At 44.8% G+C, this 20,129-nt stretch overlaps 2 protein-coding genes across 3 annotated transcripts; both read left to right on the top strand.

Moving 5' to 3' along the window:
* Positions 1-3,204: 3,204 nt before the first annotated feature.
* Positions 3,205-6,895, top strand: LOC108706086 (transmembrane O-methyltransferase homolog; the record flags this gene model as incomplete). The annotated part of the gene is made up of 3 exons (XM_041581309.1): positions 3,205-3,504; positions 6,088-6,273; positions 6,414-6,895. Coding segments are annotated over 3 exons (639 nt in total), but the record flags the coding sequence as incomplete, so codon positions are not given.
* Positions 6,896-8,203: 1,308 nt separating this feature from the next.
* On the top strand, positions 8,204-12,910 carry folr1.L (folate receptor alpha L homeolog). 2 transcript variants are annotated; one of them, XM_041581000.1, is made up of 5 exons: positions 8,204-8,422; positions 10,628-10,772; positions 11,218-11,406; positions 11,722-11,857; positions 12,100-12,910. In XM_041581000.1, exons 2-5 carry the CDS (start codon positions 10,647-10,649, stop codon positions 12,378-12,380), a joined length of 732 nt encoding a protein of 243 aa, XP_041436934.1. In that variant the 5' UTR covers positions 8,204-8,422; positions 10,628-10,646; the 3' UTR covers positions 12,381-12,910.
* Positions 12,911-20,129: the final 7,219 nt, after the last annotated feature.

The following is a 20,129-nucleotide window of genomic DNA, read 5'->3' as shown; positions in this document are numbered from 1 at the left end:
TATTTCTAATTCCCATTCCACCTTAATTCTGCTCTTTGTACTGAGTCTCAATTGCTAATTATTATACTGACAATATAAATAGAAACTGACACATGGGACAGACAGACAGATATTGCATCTATTGATTTATATCTATTTATACAGTCAATTGAAAAAGTTTGGGAACCCCTCTTAATTCTTTGGAGTTTTGTTTATCATTGGCTGAGCTTTCAAAGTAGCAACTTCCTTTTAATATATAACTTGCCTTATGGAAACAGTAGTATTTCAGCAGAGACATCAATATGCAATATGCATCATAACAAAATTAGACAGGTGCATAAATTTGGGCACCCAACAGAGATATTACATCAATACTTATTTGAGCTCCTTTTGCAAATGTAACAGCCTCTAGACGCCTCCTATAGCCTTTGATGAGTGTCTGGATTCTGGATGTGGGTATTTTTGACCATTCGTCCATACAAAATCTCTCCAGTTCAGTTAAATTTGATGGCTGCCGATCATGGACAGTCTGCTTCAAATCATCCCATAGATTTTCCATGATATTCAAGTGGGGGGTCTGTGACATTCCAGAATATTGTACTTGTCCCTCTGCATAAATGTCTTTGTAGATTTCCAAGTGTGTTTAGGGTCATTGTCTTGTTGGAATATCCAACCCCTGTGTAACTTCAACTTTGTGACTGATGCTTGAACATTATCCTGAAGAATTTGTTGATATTGGGTTGAATTCATCCAACCCTCGACTTTAACGAGGGCCCCAGTAGTCCCTGAACTAGTCACACAGCCCCACAGCATGATGGGACCTCCACCAAATGTGACAGTAGGTAGCAGGTGTTTTTCTTGGAATGCAGTGTTCTTCTTCCTCCATGCAAAGCGCTTTTTGTTATGAGCAAATAACTCAATTTTTGTCTCATCAGTCCAAAGTACTTTGTTCCAAAATGACTGTGTCTTGTCTAAATGAGCTTTTGCATACAACAAGCGACTGTGTTTGTGGTGTGAGTGCAGAAAGGGCTTCTTTCTCATCCCCCTGCCATACACATGTTCTTTGTGCAAATTGCTTTGCTGAATTGTAGAACGATGTACAGACACACCATCTGCAGCAAGATGTTCTTGCAGGTCTTTGGAGGTGATCTTTGGGTTGTCTGTAACTATTCTCACAATCCTCCGCATATGCCGCTCCTGTATTTTTCTTGGCCTGCCAGACCTGGGTTTTACAGCAACTGTGCCTGTGGCCTTCCATTTCCTGATTACATTCCTTACAGCTAAAACTGACAGTTTAAACCTCTGAGATAGCTTTTTGTAGCCTTCCCCTAAACCTTGATACTGAACAATCCTTGTTTTCAGATCTTTTGAGAGTTGCTTTGAGGATCCCATGCTGTCACTCTTCAGAGGAGAGTCAAACAGAAGAACAACTTGCAATTGGTCTCCTTAAATACCTTTTCTCATGATTGGACACACCTGCCTATGATGTTCAAGTCTTAACAAGCTAATCCAACCAATTGGTGTTGCCAGTAATCAGTATTGAGCAGTTACATCACATTTGATTTAATCTCATACAACTGAATACTGCTTCACTAAAAATCTTTGTTCAGAAAACACCCCAGTACTCAGATGTTCCTGGGAAATGAAAGACATACCACTGTTATCTTTTTTGTTGAAAGTGGAGTAAATTATTATGAATGCTCAGAGTGGTTCCCAAACTTTTTCATATGACTGTAATTATAATCTAGAGCTGCTAATAACCCCCCCTGTCCTAGTATGTAGGGGGCAGTGCTAATATGACAGAAGTTGGGGGGCCATGGAGGGGTTGGGGGGATTCCTAGATCATTGCACTTTGTCCCCCTGGGCCCATTCTTTGTGCTGTTGGCCGGAGCTGTGGCCCCTGTGTAATCACAGTGACCCCTGGAATGATTGGGGGATGTTATGGGGGGCTGCGCTAGGGCCACTACAGGGCCAGTAATGTGATTTTCCAGAGCAGGGGTCAGGGTTTGTCAGTGTGATGCACAATATTAAGGGGCGTTCCATACACTCACTTTATACAGTGTGGCCCCTGGTACATTGGCATGACAAGCTAAAACTGTCAGTTGCCCTTTGACTCTGTAGTTAATTTATCACAAGTGCCCATTGGGCAGAGCTGGGGGCCTCCTACAAAGGGCACAGGTGTAATAAGCGTCTTTAATGGGCACAAGATATTTAGGGGTTTAGTTGTGCCCAGTGGCAGCTCCAGACTCCATTACTCCTGAGGGGCAGGTGTTTCGCCCCTTAGAAGCCCCCGTCTCACCCCCAGTACCCAATATACAAAATATAGTGTTGCTTGTGTGTGGGGCAAGAAAATGCAGGATTTGGGGGGGGGGTTGTAATAAATGAACCCCTGGGACTTACACTCTAGAAAATGCACTTATATTTGCTCACACAGTTTGCCCATTTGCAATGAGAGATCTCCCCTCCCAAATTCATATTGGTTTGGTCCTTAAAGGGATACCGTCATGGGAAAAAAAATTTTTCAAAAGCCATCAGTTAATAGTGCTGCTCCAGCAGAATTCTGCACTGAATTCCATTTCTCAAAAGAGCAAACAGATTTTTTTATATTTAATTTTGAAATCTGACATGAGACTAGACATATTGTCAGTTTCCCAGCTGCCCCCAGTCATATGACTTGTGCTCTGATAAACTTCAGTCACTCTTTACTGCTGTACTGCAAGTTGGACTGATATCACCCTCTTTCCGTCCCAGCAGCCTAACAAGAGAACAGTGGGAAGATAACCAGATAGCAGCTCCCTACCACAAGATAACAGCTGCCTGGTAGATCTAAGAACAGCACTCAATAGTAAAATCCAGGTCCCACTGAGACACATTCAGTTACATTGAGTAGGAGAAACAACAGCCTGCCAGAAAGCAGTTCCATCCTAAAGTGCTGGCTCTTTCTGAAAGCACATGACCAGGCAAAATGACCTGAGATGCACCTACACACTAATATTACAACTAAATACACTTGCTGGGTCAGGAATGAAATTTTATATTGTAGAGTGAATTATTTGTAAGTGTAAACAGTGTCATTTAGAAATAAAAATTATGACACAATCCCTTTAACTGTTTTCCTGACCCCCCCCCCCCGGAAAAATTGTCTCCCCCGTCATAGCGTTGGTCTTCACCCCCCTCCTCATCACACTGATAATCCGGAGGCTCCCCCCAAACTTCACTCTGTAATACTTTTCCCCAGGGAAGATTCTGGACCAGCTGATCTATACGAATGTGCCACTCAATGTGCTGGAGCTGGGCACCTACTGTGGCTACTCCACCATCATCATCATTGCCCAGGCCTTACCCCTTGGTGCCCGACTCTACACCATCGACATCAACCCAACAAAAGCAGCAGTGACAGAGAAGGTGATAAGATTGGCTGGATTTGATGATGACACAGTGATGACATTTGATGATGACACTGGGGCTCATTTATCAACACTGGGCAAATTTGCACATGGGCAGTTACCTATAGCAACCAATCAGTGATTAGCTTTTTGAAGCCAGCTGCAAGTAGAACAACGAATGCAGCAATCTGATTGGTTGCCATGGGTTACTGCCCATGGGCAAATTTGCCCAGTGTTGATAAATGACCCCCAGTGAGTGATGCTATTGGCAGCCATGATTGCACAGAGGGAACTTGTGATCCAGTGTTACATCAGAGCTGGTCAGGAGGAATCTGATTTTGATTGACAGTTACATCTATTATATATTTCGGGGGCTCCTTTTCCTATGAGATGTATTAGAGCTGAGGAAATCCTGTCTCTCTACATGTAGGATTGTGCTGGAGTCAGTTATGTGAGTCAACTCTGATACATCTGCTACTGATACTCTGCTGAGTGAAGAGAGACAGATGCTGAGAGGGAAAAGAGCAACTTGATTATTTCAGAAACGAGACAGGATTTTTAACTGAATTTATTTAATGAAGCTGAAATTAAGTACCCATTTGACCCAAGCAAGGTGCATGCAATCGGTAATGGCTAATTAGTAGCCTGCATTAGAGAGGTGTCCACATTTACTTTACATTGACATATTTACCCACACCAATATGGGACTTAGCCTCTAAATGCGAATAAACAATACTAGATAACCAAGGCCATACATATGATATTTGTAATATTTCTAGTAATTTTGGCATGGTGATAATAAATATTGCTTTTTAATATCATATGTATGGCCTTGGTTATCTAGTATTGTTTATTTGCATTTAGAGGCTAAGTCCCATATTGGTGTGGGTAAATATGAAGCTGAAATTAAATTAAATTCTAATTTTTGCTGTCGTTTTACTTTAACTTCCCCTTTTCTGCTGTTAAAAGAGATGAGATCCCCAGATAAACACACCCCTGATTTTATCACTGAAAAACTGACAACTGATATACTCTAGTGTTTGATTTAATGGGCCTGTGCCAATTTGTTAGTGACCCCATCCCCCCAGTGAGCAAAATCCATAACCTTCTGCACAGGCAGCTCTGTGATAATGTACCCCCTACTGTAAATGATAAGGATATTAGAAGTCACTGAGGGGTTGTTCTGTGACCATATAAAGACACAAGGCTGCAGGCTGAGTTATACAAGGAACTCTGAGTATCACTCATGTATTATAAAGGATAATGTACCCCCTACTGTAAATGATAAGGATATTAGAAGTCATTGAGGGGTTGTTCTGTGACCATATAAAGGCACAAGGCTGCAGGCTGAGTTATACAGGGAACTCTCAGTATCACTCATGTATTATAAGGGATAATGTACCCCCTACTGTAAATGATAAGGATATTAGAAGTCACTGAGGGGTTGTTCTGTGACCATATAAAGGCACAAGGCTGCAGGCTGAGTTATACAGGGAACTCTGAGTATCACTCATGTATTACAAGTGTAGAGACCCTGAGATTTGGGTGTATTTATCTCAGGCATTCCCCTTTAGTATTTGGGCACCTAAGGGTCCTTTAGTTAACTCAGGCAGCTATGTCCCTTGCTGGGTCCAAATTAGTTCACGGAGATTGTCCACTAGATGGCACTGTTTGTCAATATAAAAGGGTTTAGCACCATGTGGTCTGGGTCTGTCCTGGGACTTTGCCTCAGGGTGAGGTACTACAGGTCCAGGTCTGCCGGGAAAGTTAGTTAAGTGTAAGATAGTGATAGTGATACAGTAATAGTCGCTCTAGGAGTGAAAGTCAGCACAGGGTAGCTATTGAGCAGATGTGGCTCCAACGAGGAGAAATAGTGGGGTTAGGACCCCGTGGTATTTGAACCACTAGCGCAGGGACTACAGTGGGTGAGTTGAGGACCAGATAGGATACCAAGATCCAAGATCCCAGGCTGAATACAGTGGGTGAGGTGAGGATCAAGTCCGGTGCCAAGATACAAGATCTCAGGCTGAGAAACCCATGCCTTAGTGCAGTGATCCCCAACCAGTAGCTCGCGAGCAACATGTTGCTCACCAACCCCTTGGATGTTGCTCCCAGTGGCCTCAAAGCAGGTGTTTATTTTTGAATTCCAGGCTTGGAGGAAAGTTTTGGTTGTATAAAAACCAGATGTACAGCCAAACAGAGCCTACTGTAGGCTGCCAGTTCATATAGGGGCTACCAAACAGCCAATCACAGCCCTTATTTGACACCCCCATGGACTTTTTCATGCTTGTGTTGCTCTCCAACTCTTTTTTACATTTAAATGTGGCTCACAAAGTAAAAAAGGTTGGGGACCCCTGCCTTAGTGCTTCACCAGAGGGATAGTACCCAGTGAGAGTGGTAACTATTCCCCAAGTCTATTGTTGCTGTAACTTTGATATATATTGAATATTAGCCGTCTGCTGCACCTTGCCTCCCTGGAGGGAATACTACTGTTTGAAGCTACTCTATGATTACTGTGAACATCGAAGTGCTTGTGAACTACAACCTTGCCACTGTTCTCTGTTAATAAACAAGTTATAGTTTACTGCAAAGAAACTGTCTGGCTGAATATCCTGCTGCATTGATCTACTCCAGGTACCGGGAGTTGCAGGGAGTTGCACGGGTACACTGGGGGTCTGGGGCACACTACAAGCAGTGTTAGCCTGGTCACACACAGCCTTAATACACAGCAAAAGTACACTCAAGGGTGTGCTACACAAGGAATAATGTCCCCAAACTGCAGGTGGGACCCTCTGATGAACTGATTTCGCTACAGAAAGTGGACTTTATTTTCATGGATCATGGCAAGTGTTGTTACCTGCGGGACCTGAAGCTGCTGGAGGAACTGGGGCTCCTGCAGGAGGGAAATGTAGTGATAGACGGCACCAGTCATTGGTTTGTTATCTTAAAATGCCTTTATTGGGACATAGGCTCTGACCCCAAACACCCGGCAATGTTTCAGACCTCTCACGGTCTTTCTCAAGCCTGTGAAAATTGCTCCTGCAGGAGGGAACCATCATCCTGGCTGACAATGTCCTGTTCCCTGGGGCCCCCCATTTCCTCCAATACGTCAAGACCTCAGGCAAATACAACTGCAGAATGCACAGAAGGAACCTCGAGTATTTCCGTTATATCCGGGACTCCATGACGGTGCTGACATAAACTAAACTCAAATAAACCCTTTATACACAGGCCGGGCACATGGACTTCCTACTTGTCATTAGACTTGTACCTGAAGGTCCAGGTGGGATCTGGGAGGGGTGATTGTAATGTATGAAAGCTGCCCGACGACCCCCCTCACAGCTGTAATGATGCCATTGTACCCCATTCTGAGCAATGAGCCCCACCCCCAGCCCCTTCTGGGTACCACTAGTTACAGTCAGAGGACATAAAATGAATGGTGGTAATAAAAGGTTTTGTCTCTGATATTAAACTGTGTTTGTGCATCCGGGGTGAGTGTGGGGCAGATCAGAGGCATTATTGCCCCCATAGTGGGAAGCAAAGGTGTATATATATACTGTATGTATATATATATATATATATATATATATATATATATATATATATATATATATATATATATATATATATATAGTGAATAAAGTACCCCCTCTTGTAAAATATAAGGAGTCACTGAGGAGTTCCATGACCATATGAAAGCATGAGGCCGAAGGTCACGGAACTCCGGGGTGACTTCTAATTTCCTCATATTTTACAACAGGGGTATATATATATATATCTCATTGGTACAAGAACTGGGGCAATAATTCCTATCCAGGACAAGGCCCCCCAGGGAAGGTAACCTAATTGTAGGGGGCAACATCATCAATAACTGCCCCTTATTTCTTCATTCTGTAGTTGCCCAGCAGTCTCACGCTGCTAACAGACCACGCCCACTGACCAGGACTCCACCTCCCACACTCTCAGCCAATCCTGTATTATACAAGCCATTCTCTATTAGTACAACTGGACAAACCTCCCACTGTTCCTAATTGCAAAACTGGGCCAATTGAGGCACCGATCTGCCTTGGCCACACACAGTTGCCCCTACTATAATCCCACCCATTTTTGGGTTCTTGACTCAGGACTGTCCTTTGTAATTTCTAATGGGGGAGGTAGTTGCTCAGAAGTCTATGTCTCACAATACATACACACACACACATATATATATGTATATATAGACAAATACAATACTAACGTGCTGACCAAGCGCACGGGGTCCCCTAGGTATTAATGCACCACATGGGCCCTGGGGCCCCTACAGCACCCATTTCATAGTCACAGGGCAGGTGAATCCAAAATGTATCCTGTTATTAAAGGGGTGAGGTATAAACTCTCTGGGATTAATTTACTAACTGCCCTTTAACCTTGGATATAATGTAGAAGGGTCTTGTAAATAAATGCTCACACATTTGTTTTTAGAGGGGGTCAGTGACCCACATTTGAAAGCTGGAAATAGTCAAAAGATAAGGCAAATTATTTAAAAAACTACAACCAAGAAATAATGAAGACCATTTGAAAAGTTGCTTAACTGAAACTTAACTGAAAGGTAAACCAACCCCTTAAATGGATCTAATCTTTCAGGGAGGTTTGTCTGGTTACTACACCATTGCAATACATTGTATATATAGTTGGGAAATTGCCCCTGACCTATTAATTAAACACAAAGTAGAAATTCCGCTTGGCCAAACAGTAATTGAATGAGACAGATGCTGCAGCCTGCACTGATTTCCTTACAGCCATGCACTTTGCCTCTAAATTAATTGCCAATTAAGCATTCAGCGTAAGGATTCCTGTGCATGCAGTTGTTAAAGTGTAAGCTCCTGTATCCCAGCAGGACAACAGATACCCCCCCCCCCAGTGAATTTACTCTCCCTGCTGCAGGCTGCACTGGCATCTGCCCCTGACTTTGCACATTTTACAATGCTGGGAAGATCCAAGTGCAATTTCTCATAGATATTCGTTTAATGATTAAATGTGAGTGTGACCTTTGCCTGTGCTGTGGAGTGTGAGACAAGGTAAGTACCTGCCAGTCATTTATCTGCCTGTTCTGCGCTGGGAGACGTTGCGACTCTCTGAGTTCGTCTCGGTCTTCGTCTGTGGGTTGCGACTCGGTGAGTCCATTCTGTATCATTAATTCAGGGTCTTGCTGAACTACTATACATTAAGCACCTCTAATTCATGGGCCTGATCTGTTATTGGACTACAACTCCCAGTACCCTTGATTTATAATATAATCTCAAATTTGGGCCCTAACCTTAATAGAGCAGGGCCCCTCTTCTCTGCCCTCCCCTCCCCCAGGCACATGGGGTTGTGAGGTTCTGATCACATAGGATTGACCCTTGTGACTCCCTGTACTGCAGGGCTGATGCCAATAGATGCGGAGACGAGCCCTGGGCATTATTGCTTTGGCCTATTTACTTATTAGTCCTTCAGAAAATGCAGTAATTGCCCCTATGCTGCATGGCCACATGGAATTCAGTGTAGTCTGAAACCTGCGTCTCAATGAACTGCCAACAAGCCATGAGGGATGTGGATTTGGGCAACTCTAGTGTCCCCTGTGGCTGCGGTGCTGCCCCAGTCCATTCTGCTACATATTCCCTGGGGGTTCATTACCCGGAATTTCTTTCTAATCTGCTCTTTGTGCCCATCCATCCCCTTTTTATTCCCAACTTTCTCCTCAAATCCCCTTTATTGTGAATTAATAATGTGCCCCCCTAAATGTCACTGAACCTGCTGTTTCCTATTCAGTCTGTGGGGGTCTCTCCCCATAATCCTTGTGCCTCTCACTGGTTCAGTGCAAGTTCCGGGGTCTCCGTGGATTTGTATCAGTTTGAAGGAGGATTTATCAGATATTTCATCCGTTTTTTATTTTGGGTCTAATCACTGGAATATTGGGTTCCTGGGGGTCTTTCTGTAACATGGGGTGATGTAACATGAGGCTCCAGTATTAAATAATGGAGTCCCAGTGCTGTATTTTTGGGTTTGTTGAAACCACACACAGTGTTTAAAGGTGCAATGGACTTAAAAAAGTCTACGTTCCAAAAATCCAGGTCTCCAGGCCAAAAAGTGCAAAAGGATCTCCGGATTCCTGCGCCAAGGCTTGGGGGAGCCCCTTTATCTCTGACCCCCAGCGGCCAAAAGACACCAATGGGGGGCTCTTCTCTGCAAGGCTGGGGGGAGTCCCTTTGGGGCCAGGGTTCAGGGAGGGAAGGAGCCTAATCCCCCCCGGCTTGACCCAGAAGTCTTACACCGCAAAAAATACCTAAGTGATAAAAGGATATATACTATAAATATAAAAAGGTGCAGCAGTGAATTGCCCCAGCCTAGTGGCCACAATTATAAAAAAACTTCTTGTATCCCTTGCCAAAAGTCTGGGGGTTATGAGTGAAATGCAAAAGAAAGTGATGCGGTGGGCTTAAAGTGCCAGTGCTTCATGTGATCTCCCACCAGCGTTCATCTGGCACCCCAGGTTTGCAAGGCCTGGGGCTCTATCTTGAGCTTCATTTCTTGAGCAAGCCTTTGGCCAGAGGATCAAGTGTTTCTCTGCCTCACCAGAGCAGTGGCCCCAACTCACCCCCATAAGCTAGAGAGTGCCCCCTCCAACTGATAAGAACAGATACACTTGATATTAGCCAAACGGCTGAGAAGCGATTTGCAGGGTAACAGATTTCACCTATTTCCAGTAACCCCCGGCGTGTGCCAGGCTCTCCCCCCAGAAAACCATGGGTGACTGTATCTGCCTTTCCTCCTTCTATAAATATGTATAAAATTATCATTATTGTACAGCTATGTAACCAGGTGCCAGGCTGTGCCAGGGGAATCTCAATGCCAAAAACCTCTGAGAGTCACACTGACCTGGTGTAGGGACACTCCTTATTGGCTGGACTCTACCTCCCTGCCTGTAATTGGATGTTTATTGCTGTTACTGGGAAGATTAATAGACAAATATCCCAGAGACACTTGCCCTGCACCCTCTTATATGGGCCCCTATCTCCCCATTGGCACTTGATTAGAAGGCTTGGGCCATGCTGTGCCCAGATTTCCAGTGACAAGGTTATTTATTACTGTGGGATTCTCAACAGTTTATCCTGATGCCACATAATGTTGCAGGCAGTTAGGGTGGCATAGAGTTGCCGCCAATAGTTGCCACTTTTTGCAATTCCTTAGACAATTGCCCATTTCCTATCCTGCCAATTCACTGAGCCTCTCTGTCTAACCAGTGCCATATTGCTTGTAACCATGTTACGGGGGGCCCTCCTGCTGGCCTGGGTGCTGAGTGCAGCCTCTGAGAATTACATGGATGTCTGTTTGGATGGGAAACACCAGAAAGTTGATCCAGGCCCAGAAGATGATTTACATGGGCAGGTAAGTGCTCCTCCGTTTGGCCCAACTAGACTAGAGACACGTGAGCTCAGGGAAGGGGGAAGTGTGTCCGGTATAATGTGCCCAAACACAGCCACATTCACACACGTTGGCTTCTTCCCCCTATGGCCTGGGCACATTCAACCGATTAGCAATTGAATACAAGCAGCTCCCCCAATTCCTGCAGATCCAAAAAACTGGAGAATGAATTTAACTTTTCATGATTTAGTAAATCTTGCCCTAAATATACCGCAATGTACTGAACTAAAAAGCACCTGAGTGAAAGCGCCACCCATAGTATATAATGTGAGGCAGGTGATATCTTCACTACCATGAATTCATTAACCCCCCCTTTCTGGCCCCATCAGTAGCAACACAGCCAGATCCAGTTCCAGTCCCTGTTGGTGCCTTAGTTGGTTTGTCCCATTCTATTGCTCTTGCCCCACAGTGCACCCCCTGGAAGGAGAAATCCTGCTGCTTCACGAATACCAGTCAAGAGGCCCACAAAGACCAGTCATACCTGTACAATTTCAACTGGGACCACTGTGGGATCATGTCTCCTGCCTGCAAGACCCATTTTGTCCAGGACACCTGCTTCTATGAATGTTCCCCAAACCTTGGGCCCTGGATCCAGAAGGTAATTGGAAGGGGGTGATGGTGACAATTCTACTGCTCTTTACTCTTCAATGTCCATTGCCTGGTACCAGTCTGCCCCAACCAGGCCCAATAATGCCCAGACACCCCTACAGTCTACCCAACCTAATTCCCTGTAGGCCCCAGTCCCTTTTGGATCTGCCTAAATTGGGACCACTGAAGGGTGTGTTGTACCCACTGAGGCCTCAGTTGCAGGTGTATCTTCTATTGGCTGTGGCCTGCCAGGTTAGTGACCTACATAGAGTTTTACTGGGGGGGGTTCTATTGGGTGGGCTCCTCACTCACTGTCTCTGCTCAGGTTGATAGCACATGGAGGAAAGAACGGATCCTGGACGTCCCTCTGTGCAAGGAAGACTGTGAAGGTTGGTACAACGACTGCAAGAAGGATTATACCTGCATGGAAAACTGGCACAAAGGCTGGAACTGGACCTCAGGTAAGTGCACCACACTGCCCAACATATCAGCTATATGCTAGAACTGTGCCTCTACTACTGGGGCCGGTAGCGGGGTTCCCTGGGTATCTGGGGTAGGTACATTCTGTGCAGGTACATTCTGGTAAGTATTGGGTGGCATTGACTGTCCAACCAGTGGAGCCCAAGTTTCATGTAGATTGGGTTACCCTGTAGCTCCCATTCTTCCTTATTTCATCTCATAATATTCTTTTGTTCTGTGCCAGGAACCAACCAATGCCCGATTGAAACCAAATGCCGACTGGTCTCTGACGTCTTTCCCAGTGCCAGGGATTTCTGTGAGAAGATCTGGAGCAATTCGTATAAATACACCACGAGTGTACGAGGCAGCGGCGTGTGCATGCAGATCTGGTTCAATGTGACCAATGGGCGTGTCAACCCCAATGTGGCCGTGGCTAAGCGATACGCCGACCGCCTGAATTCTGCCGGGAGCCTCCAGGTTGGCCTCCTACTACTGGTTCCTCTCTGCCTAGCATGGGCAATATAAGCCGGGTCTCATCACTCATGAAGCATCTCCAGCTCTGCCGCCTTGTCCATGCAAGTGAGACTCCAATATGGTGTCCACCCTCCCCATCTCTAGTTCCAAGGAACCTTTTGAGGTTCTAATAGAAACCCAGTGGCAAGGCCAAAGGACCTCCACCTAATGTACTTGTATCACTCCTGAAATACAGACGGCAGCTCCTTCCTGAGGTATCAGACTGTTGCTATGGAGACCCCACCGTAACGCAGCCACTTTCCACTCCAGTAACCCATGGGGACCAGTTAGAACCTTCCATTACTCTGTCTCTGCTAGACCAGTTAAAGCTGAGGTGGAGCAAAACGTAACCCCTTTTAGACCCCCAAAGCCACTTGTTCCCCTGGAAATGTCTCCTTGCGGAGTTGCACTCAATGTAACAACATGGGACCTGCACTGCTGTGACCAGACTCAGTATAACGCACTGTAGCTCAATATCACATGGGGAGGGGGGAGCCTGTTTGTGCCAAACCCAATAAAGTCCAGGGTGGGGAACCATAAAATCTGTATTTGTGTCTCCTTCTCGCCCCCCAACTTCTGAGTCCACGTGTCCTGAATCCAGATATTGGGAATTGGCCTTGTGTGGAATTCTGGGGGGATGGGAAGGAATTGTTCATGTCAATCCAGCACTCCGGCCCGGCACTCAAATGGTTAACTGGCTGGTTGGGTTTAACATGTGGGCAAAGGGGTGCTCCCATAGAGAATAATCGAATTACCCTTCTACATAGTCTTTACCCCAGTGCACTGTGGGGCAGATCTAGTAGATCCAATCAGAGGAGTTGGAGACAACACTGGATCACACAGTGGTGGGGGGGGGGTTGGGCTGGTACCATCAGGCAAGGACTGTACTGAGACATTTTGGGCAGATGCCACAGGCACATAACTTGTAGCCAGTCTGGAGGGGCCAACGGGCATGCACTTATTGTTCTTTACATGCTGCAGGCTTCTTCCCATCCCCAGGCAAAACTCTGCCTCATATTGGAAATAAAAAGAAAACAAAAAAAATTTGGTGCGCAATGACATTTGTTGACCACACCCATTTTTGTGGCCACACCCCCTAATTACCATGTTCATTTTACAAAATTTGGCAGGTTAGGAAATTTTGAACATATTTCTGTGTTTTTTATTTTTTAGTTATTGCAGTTTTGCTAATGAAGGTGAATTGCCCTTTAAGGGCAGATTCGGGGAGATTTAGTCGCCTGTCGACTAATCGCCTCTTTTTCGGGGCGACAAATCTCCCTGAACTGCCTGCTTCCTGCCTTCCATCTTGTAATGAAAAATCGCCTGGGGCAATGCACTCACGGCGCTTCGTTTTCTGAAGTAAGGAAGTTTCCTCATGAGGCAACTTCGGAAATCGAAGTGCCGCGAGTGCCATTGCGGTGGTGTTTTCTCATTATAGCAGGTGAAAGTATTGTTGCTACCTGGCCAATATTTTACCACCAATTTCCCACAGGACTGCAAGAGAACAGCACCGCTATCTGGTTTGTGCTGCAAACACTAACAAACAGCAGCTGCACATGCCTTTGGCTTGGCCCGGGGGCCAAATGATCAGATGTAGGGGGGCAGATAAGGCAAAGTTGAGGCTGTTTATTATGTGCATCGGTAACTTTACACTGTAACACACTGCCATCTAGTGGTGCTTTGCTATATCTGCACCCCTAACTCAATGCATCTACATTTAAAGGGCAAATATTCCTGTGAACTGTGACCAGGGTTTAATCACATACAGCTAAGTCTTTCACTGCACTGGCCTCAAATCAAGGGGCCGTAGTACTGACGGAATTCAGGATTTTGTGTTTTATACTCTGAACTGTTTCTGCTGGAGGGATCCGGACCACTAGCCGGGAGCCTAAACCTGCCAAGCGTCTCCACAGTGGGACCACAGAAGCTGCTGTATATAGGAAGTATCATAGTATCATAGTAACATAGTAACATATTAACACAGTAACATAGTAAGTTTGATTGAAAAAAGACACATTTCCATCAAGTTCAACTGTTTCAACCGTTTCTATAACCTGCCTAATTGCCAGTTGATCCAGGGAAGGCGAAAAACCCTCTGAACCCTCTGAACCCTCTCCAATTTGCCTCGGAAGGGGAAAAAATTGCTTCCCATGACTGTATCTGATCCCATATAAATAGATCTGTTCAAGTTAATATTTAGTATGTTATGAGCAACTTTTCAATTGGTCTTCACTATTTATTTGTTGTAGCTTTTGAATGATTTGCCTTCTTTTTCTGACTTTTACCAGCCTTTAAATGGGGGTCACTGACCCCATCTAAAAAACAAATGCTCTGTAAGGCTACAAATGTATTGTTACTTTTAATTCCTCATCTTTCTATTCAGGACTCTCCTATTCATATTCCAGTCCCTTATTCAAATCAGAGCATGGTTGCTGGGGTAATTTGGACCCTAGCAACCATACTGCTGAAATTGGAATCTGGAGAGCTGCTGAATAAAAAGCTAAATAAGTCAAAAACCACAAATAATAAAAAATGAAAACTACAATTGCAAATTGTCTCAGAATATCACTCTAACAGTTAATTTAAAGGTGAACAGTGGCTCCAACGTTTCAGGGGGAGAGCCCTGACCATTTTTTTAACTTTAATGGGGGACCCTAGCAACCATTGGTTTTTTTTTAACTTGTGGGGGGCTCCCAGTTGGCTGCCAATGTGGCACATTTATATGTTTTTTGCCAGGGCTGTTTTTAATCTCAGTCTGTCCCTGGCTACGATGGTTCTGATTGGAGAAGCTTCTGCATAGGGAATGAGTCCCGGCTGTTATAATCCTTTATCTATGCGGGAGCTGCCACACTGACTGAATCGCCCCTTTTCTCTGGGTGCTTCGGAGACTTTCACTGTGCCCACCCCCTGGCAACCCACACTTTCCGCCGGCAGTTCATAAATAAAAAGCAGAAGTGAAGCAGCTGTGAAATACCAACTATGCCCAAAATAACCTCCTGCAGTGCCACAAATATCACTTCTGCTATTGTCCCCAAATGTGCTGCTGTTCTTTGGTGCCCCATATCAGTTCTATACAGAACAGCCAATCACACTCCTGATTAAGTATCAGTTCTATACAGAACAGCCAATCACACTCCTGATTAAGTATCAGTTCTATACAGAACAGCCAATCACACTCCTGATTAAGTATCAGTTCTATACAGAGCAGTCAACCCCACTCCTGATTAAGTATCAGTTCTATATAGAGCAGCCAATCACACTCCTGATTAAGTATCAGTTCTATATAGAGCAGCCAATCACACTCCTGATTAAGTATCAGTTCTATACAGAGCAGTCATCCCCACTCCTGATTAAGTATCAGTTCTATACAGAACAGCCAATCACACTCCTGATTAAGTTTCAGTTCTATATAGAGCAGCCAATCACACTCATGATTAAGTATCAGTTCTATACATAGCAGCCAATCACACTCCTGATTAAGTATCAGTTCTATATAGAGCAGCGAATCACACGCCTGATTAAGTGTCAGTTCTATATTATGCAGCCAATCACACTGCTGATTAAGTAACAGTTGTATGTAGAGCAGCCAATCACACTCCTGATTAAGTATCAGTTCTATACAGAGCAGCCAATCACACCCCTGATTAAGTATCAGTTCTATATTATGCAGCCAATCACGCTACTGATTAAGTTTCAGTTCCATACAGAACAGCCAATCACACTCCTGATTAAGTATCAGTTCGATATTATCAGAAGCTCAATGACAGTCTATGAGCTGATGGCCAATGCCAGTGTGGGTAGGGTTGCCACCTGGCAGGTATTTTACTGGCCTGGCCGTTAAAGATGATGCTTGATGCCAATGTTATTAATAGGAAAAAAAAGGCAAGAATAGAAGACCGGTATTTTTTTCCAGAAAAGGTGGAAACCCTGAGTGTGGGTGATTCAGTCATTGGCAGCCCCAGTAGCAGTCACTTACTCTTCAGTTTGGGCTCTGACTGATTTGTCTAACAAATCCCTATGCAAAACAGCTGGGGGTTGCCCAAATCTTGTTAAAGGCACAGGTTTAGCCAATTTACACCATTGTGGGGACTAGAATGAAGGACAATCAGATTAAAGATGTAGGGGTTGTTGGTTCTAGATCAATAGCATGGTGATCCAGGGGTGTAACTATAGGGGGAGCACTTGAGAAAGAGCTCAGCTCGAAACATGTCGTGACACAATAAAGCACTTGAGTTTTGCAGTAAAGTTATTGGACCTATTATTAACCACCACCTTTATTGTTTGATTATATTGCTTCACTGGACGGAAGCAGTGGTTATAGGTTTACCTACTGAATCTATCGTTACTTGGTGTTCTATAGGGGGAGCAGACCCAATGGCTATTGTGGGGGTAGTCCTTCCTCATCATCACCCACAGCACTACTCACTGGCTGATTAATTCTGTCCAACAGTCTAGAGATGTGATCGGCGCCCGATGCCTGGCTTGTCTATAGGAATTGTACAATATTGAGATGCCTGTCTCACTGGGTTGTACCCAATTCCCATACAGACTCTGGGCAGCGCAATTGGGCATCAGGTTTCTGAGGGTCCAGTTGGTGCTGAGTCAGTGGGGCTCCAGTTACTCCCCCATAAGTCATGGGACACCCATCATGTGACCCTGAGACTGATTATGCAACATGGTCTGCCTTATATGGGCATAGGGTGCCAGATATCTGTAACACAGGGAGCTGCCAGTGTCACAACCAAACAGTGTGCACATGCCCTCGGGCACGATCTATCAACCTCAGGCAATGAGACCCCAGCATTCCCTTTACAGCTCCCAGCATTCCCTTTTACAGCTATCAGCATTCCCATTACAGCTCCCAGCATTCCCGTTACAGATCCCAGCATTCCCATTACAGCTCCCGCCATTCCCATTACAGCTCCCAGCATTCCCATTACAGCTCCCAGCATTCCCCATTATAGCTCCCAGAATTCATGCTTCATTCTCTGCAGTACACATGGGGTTAACTCCTGTTTTGTGCAAGAAACAGCAACGTCTTCTATCCAGGATACATGGGGTTAAGTTGCTTTGCCCCATCTATAGGCAAATATAATCCCTACAGTCCCTTTCACATGGCTGCACATTGCAACTCCCAGCAACCTGCAGATTCATTAGTTACCATATAGGATGTCTGTATCTGCCTGGCATGCAATGGGTTAAAGGGGAAGACGCTCCTAAAGCCATATGAGTATGAAGTATCTGGCTCCATTATACAGGTATCCCCAGTCTGCAAACACTTGTTGATGTCATTAAAATCAAGGAAGATATATAATTATAAACAGTGCTCAGTGACGTCATCAGTTATAATGTGTGCTTAATGATGTCATCTGTCACATGACATGAGAACGTTTTGTGTCAGAAAAAATTATATATAACCCTCCTCCTGTGACTGAGAGAAGTTGTTTCCTTGGCACGTACATGTGTTACTGGCCCCGCCTGTGTCAACTCATACTCTGCAACAATTGGACAGTGACTCCCAGCATGCTCTGTGTGCCAGTGTTATTAAGGGTTTAGTGGACTAAATGGTAAAAATTTTGGGATCCTAAGGAAATCTGGAAACTCTTCCTATTGATTGTTCTGCATCTCTGGGGGCCAAAGTAACTAAGGGGCATATATTTTGTAACTAAGGGCAGATACAGTGTATCTAAGGGGCAGATACAGTGTAACTAAGGGGCAGATACAGTGTAACTAAGGGGTAGATACAGTGTAATTAAGGGGTAGATACAGTGTAACTAAGGGGCATATTCAGGCATATACTTTGTAACTAAGGGCAGATACATTGTAACTAAGGGGCATATACTTTGTAACTAAGGGCAGATCCAGTGTAACTAAAGGGTAGATACAGTGTAACTAAGGGGCAGATACAGTATAACTAAAGGGTAGATACAGTGTAACTAAGGGGCAGATACAGTGCAACTAAGGGGCAGATACAGTGCAACAAAGGGGCATATTCAGGCATATCCTTTGTAACTAAGGGCAGATACAGTGTAACTAAGGGGTAGATACAGTGTAACTAAGGGGCAGATACAGTGCAACTAAGGGGTAGATACAGTGCAACTAAGGGGCAGATACAGTGCAACTAAGGGGCAGATACAGTGCAACTAAGGGGCATATTCAGGCATATACTTTGTAACTAAGGGCAGATACAGTGTAACTAAGGAGCGTAGGGATACAGTGAACTAAGGGCAGATACAGTGTAACTAAGGGCAGATACAATGTAACTAAGGGGCATATACAGTAACTAAGGGGCAGATGCAGTTTAACTAAGGGGCAGATACAGTGTAACTAAGGGGCATATACTTTGTAACTAAGGGGCATATACATTTTAACTAAGGGGCATATACATTGTAACTAAGGGGCAGATACAGTGCAACTAAGGGGCAGATACAGTGCAACTAAGGGGCATATACAGTGTAACTAAGGGGCAGATACAGTGTAACTAAGGGGCATATAGAGTGTAACTAAGGGGCATACACATTTTAACTAAGGGGCATATACATTGTAACTAAGGGGCAGATACAGTGCAACTAAGGGGCATATACATTGTAACTAAGGGGCAGATACAGTGTAACTAAGGGGCAGATACAGTGTAACTAAGGGGTAGATACAGTGTAACTAAGGGGCATATTCAGGCATATACTTTGTAAAGGGCAGATACAGTGTAACTAAGGGGTAGATACAGTGTAACTAAGGGACAGATACAGTGTAATTAAGGGCAGATACAGTGTAACTAAGGGGTAGATACAGTGTAACTAAGGGACAGATACAGTGTAATTAAGGGCAGATACAGTGTAACTAAGGGGTAGATACAGTGTAACTAAGGGACAGATACAGTGTAATTAAGGGCAGATACAGTGTAACTAAGGGCAGATACAATGTAACTAAGGGGTAGATACAGTGTAACTAAGGGGCATATTCAGGCATATACTTTGTAATTAAGGGCATATACAGTGTAACTAAGAGGCAGATACAGTGTAACTAAGGGACATATACAGTGCAACTAAGGGGCAGATACAGTGTAACTAAGGGGCAGATACAGTGTAACTAGGGGCAGATACAGTGTAACTAAGGGCAGATACAATGTAACTAAGGGGCATATACAGTGTAACTAAGGGGCAGATAGAGTGTAACTAAGGGGCATATACAGTGCAACTAAGGGCAGATACAATAAGGGGAGATACAGTGCAACTAAGGGCCAGATATAGTGTAACTCTCAGAATCCTGTGATTTGGGGAGTTGTAGTTCAGAAACAGGGGACTCTACATGCAGCCTCCTATGAAGCAGGAAGCAAAGTGTGCAATAAAATACCATTCCCACAGCCCATGACGTGTATTAGGGTCGCTCTGTACCCCAGTGTTCCCATTGGTTGATGCTGATTACAAGACAGAGCTCTCTAAGCAGCAGGAAGTGGAGGGTGCATAGGGAAAGACTTCCCCAGCCCGAGGAGTACATGATGAATCGGCTCGGGTTATTCGGTCCCTGTGATCAGCAGGAAGTCAAGGTGCAAGAGAAAAGCCTTCCCCGGGGCTGCGGGATAAACTTTAGGAAAGTTGTGAGTGAGGAGTGTAATGCAGGGGCGGGGGTCGCTGAGTGTAGGGGGTCGCTGAGTCCTGGGCAGAGAGAGGCGTTAGGGAGCAGAAGACTAGCCGAAGGGTCGGGTTGGGCAGAGGGGGGAAGAGGAGGAGGAAGAGGAGAGGAGGAGGAGGAGGAGGAGGGAGG

Source organism: Xenopus laevis, chromosome 2L (assembly GCF_017654675.1).
Source record: "Xenopus laevis strain J_2021 chromosome 2L, Xenopus_laevis_v10.1, whole genome shotgun sequence".
Classification (NCBI taxonomy): Eukaryota; Metazoa; Chordata; class Amphibia; order Anura; family Pipidae; genus Xenopus; species Xenopus laevis.
This window is presented reverse-complemented; position numbering and strand designations above follow the sequence as displayed.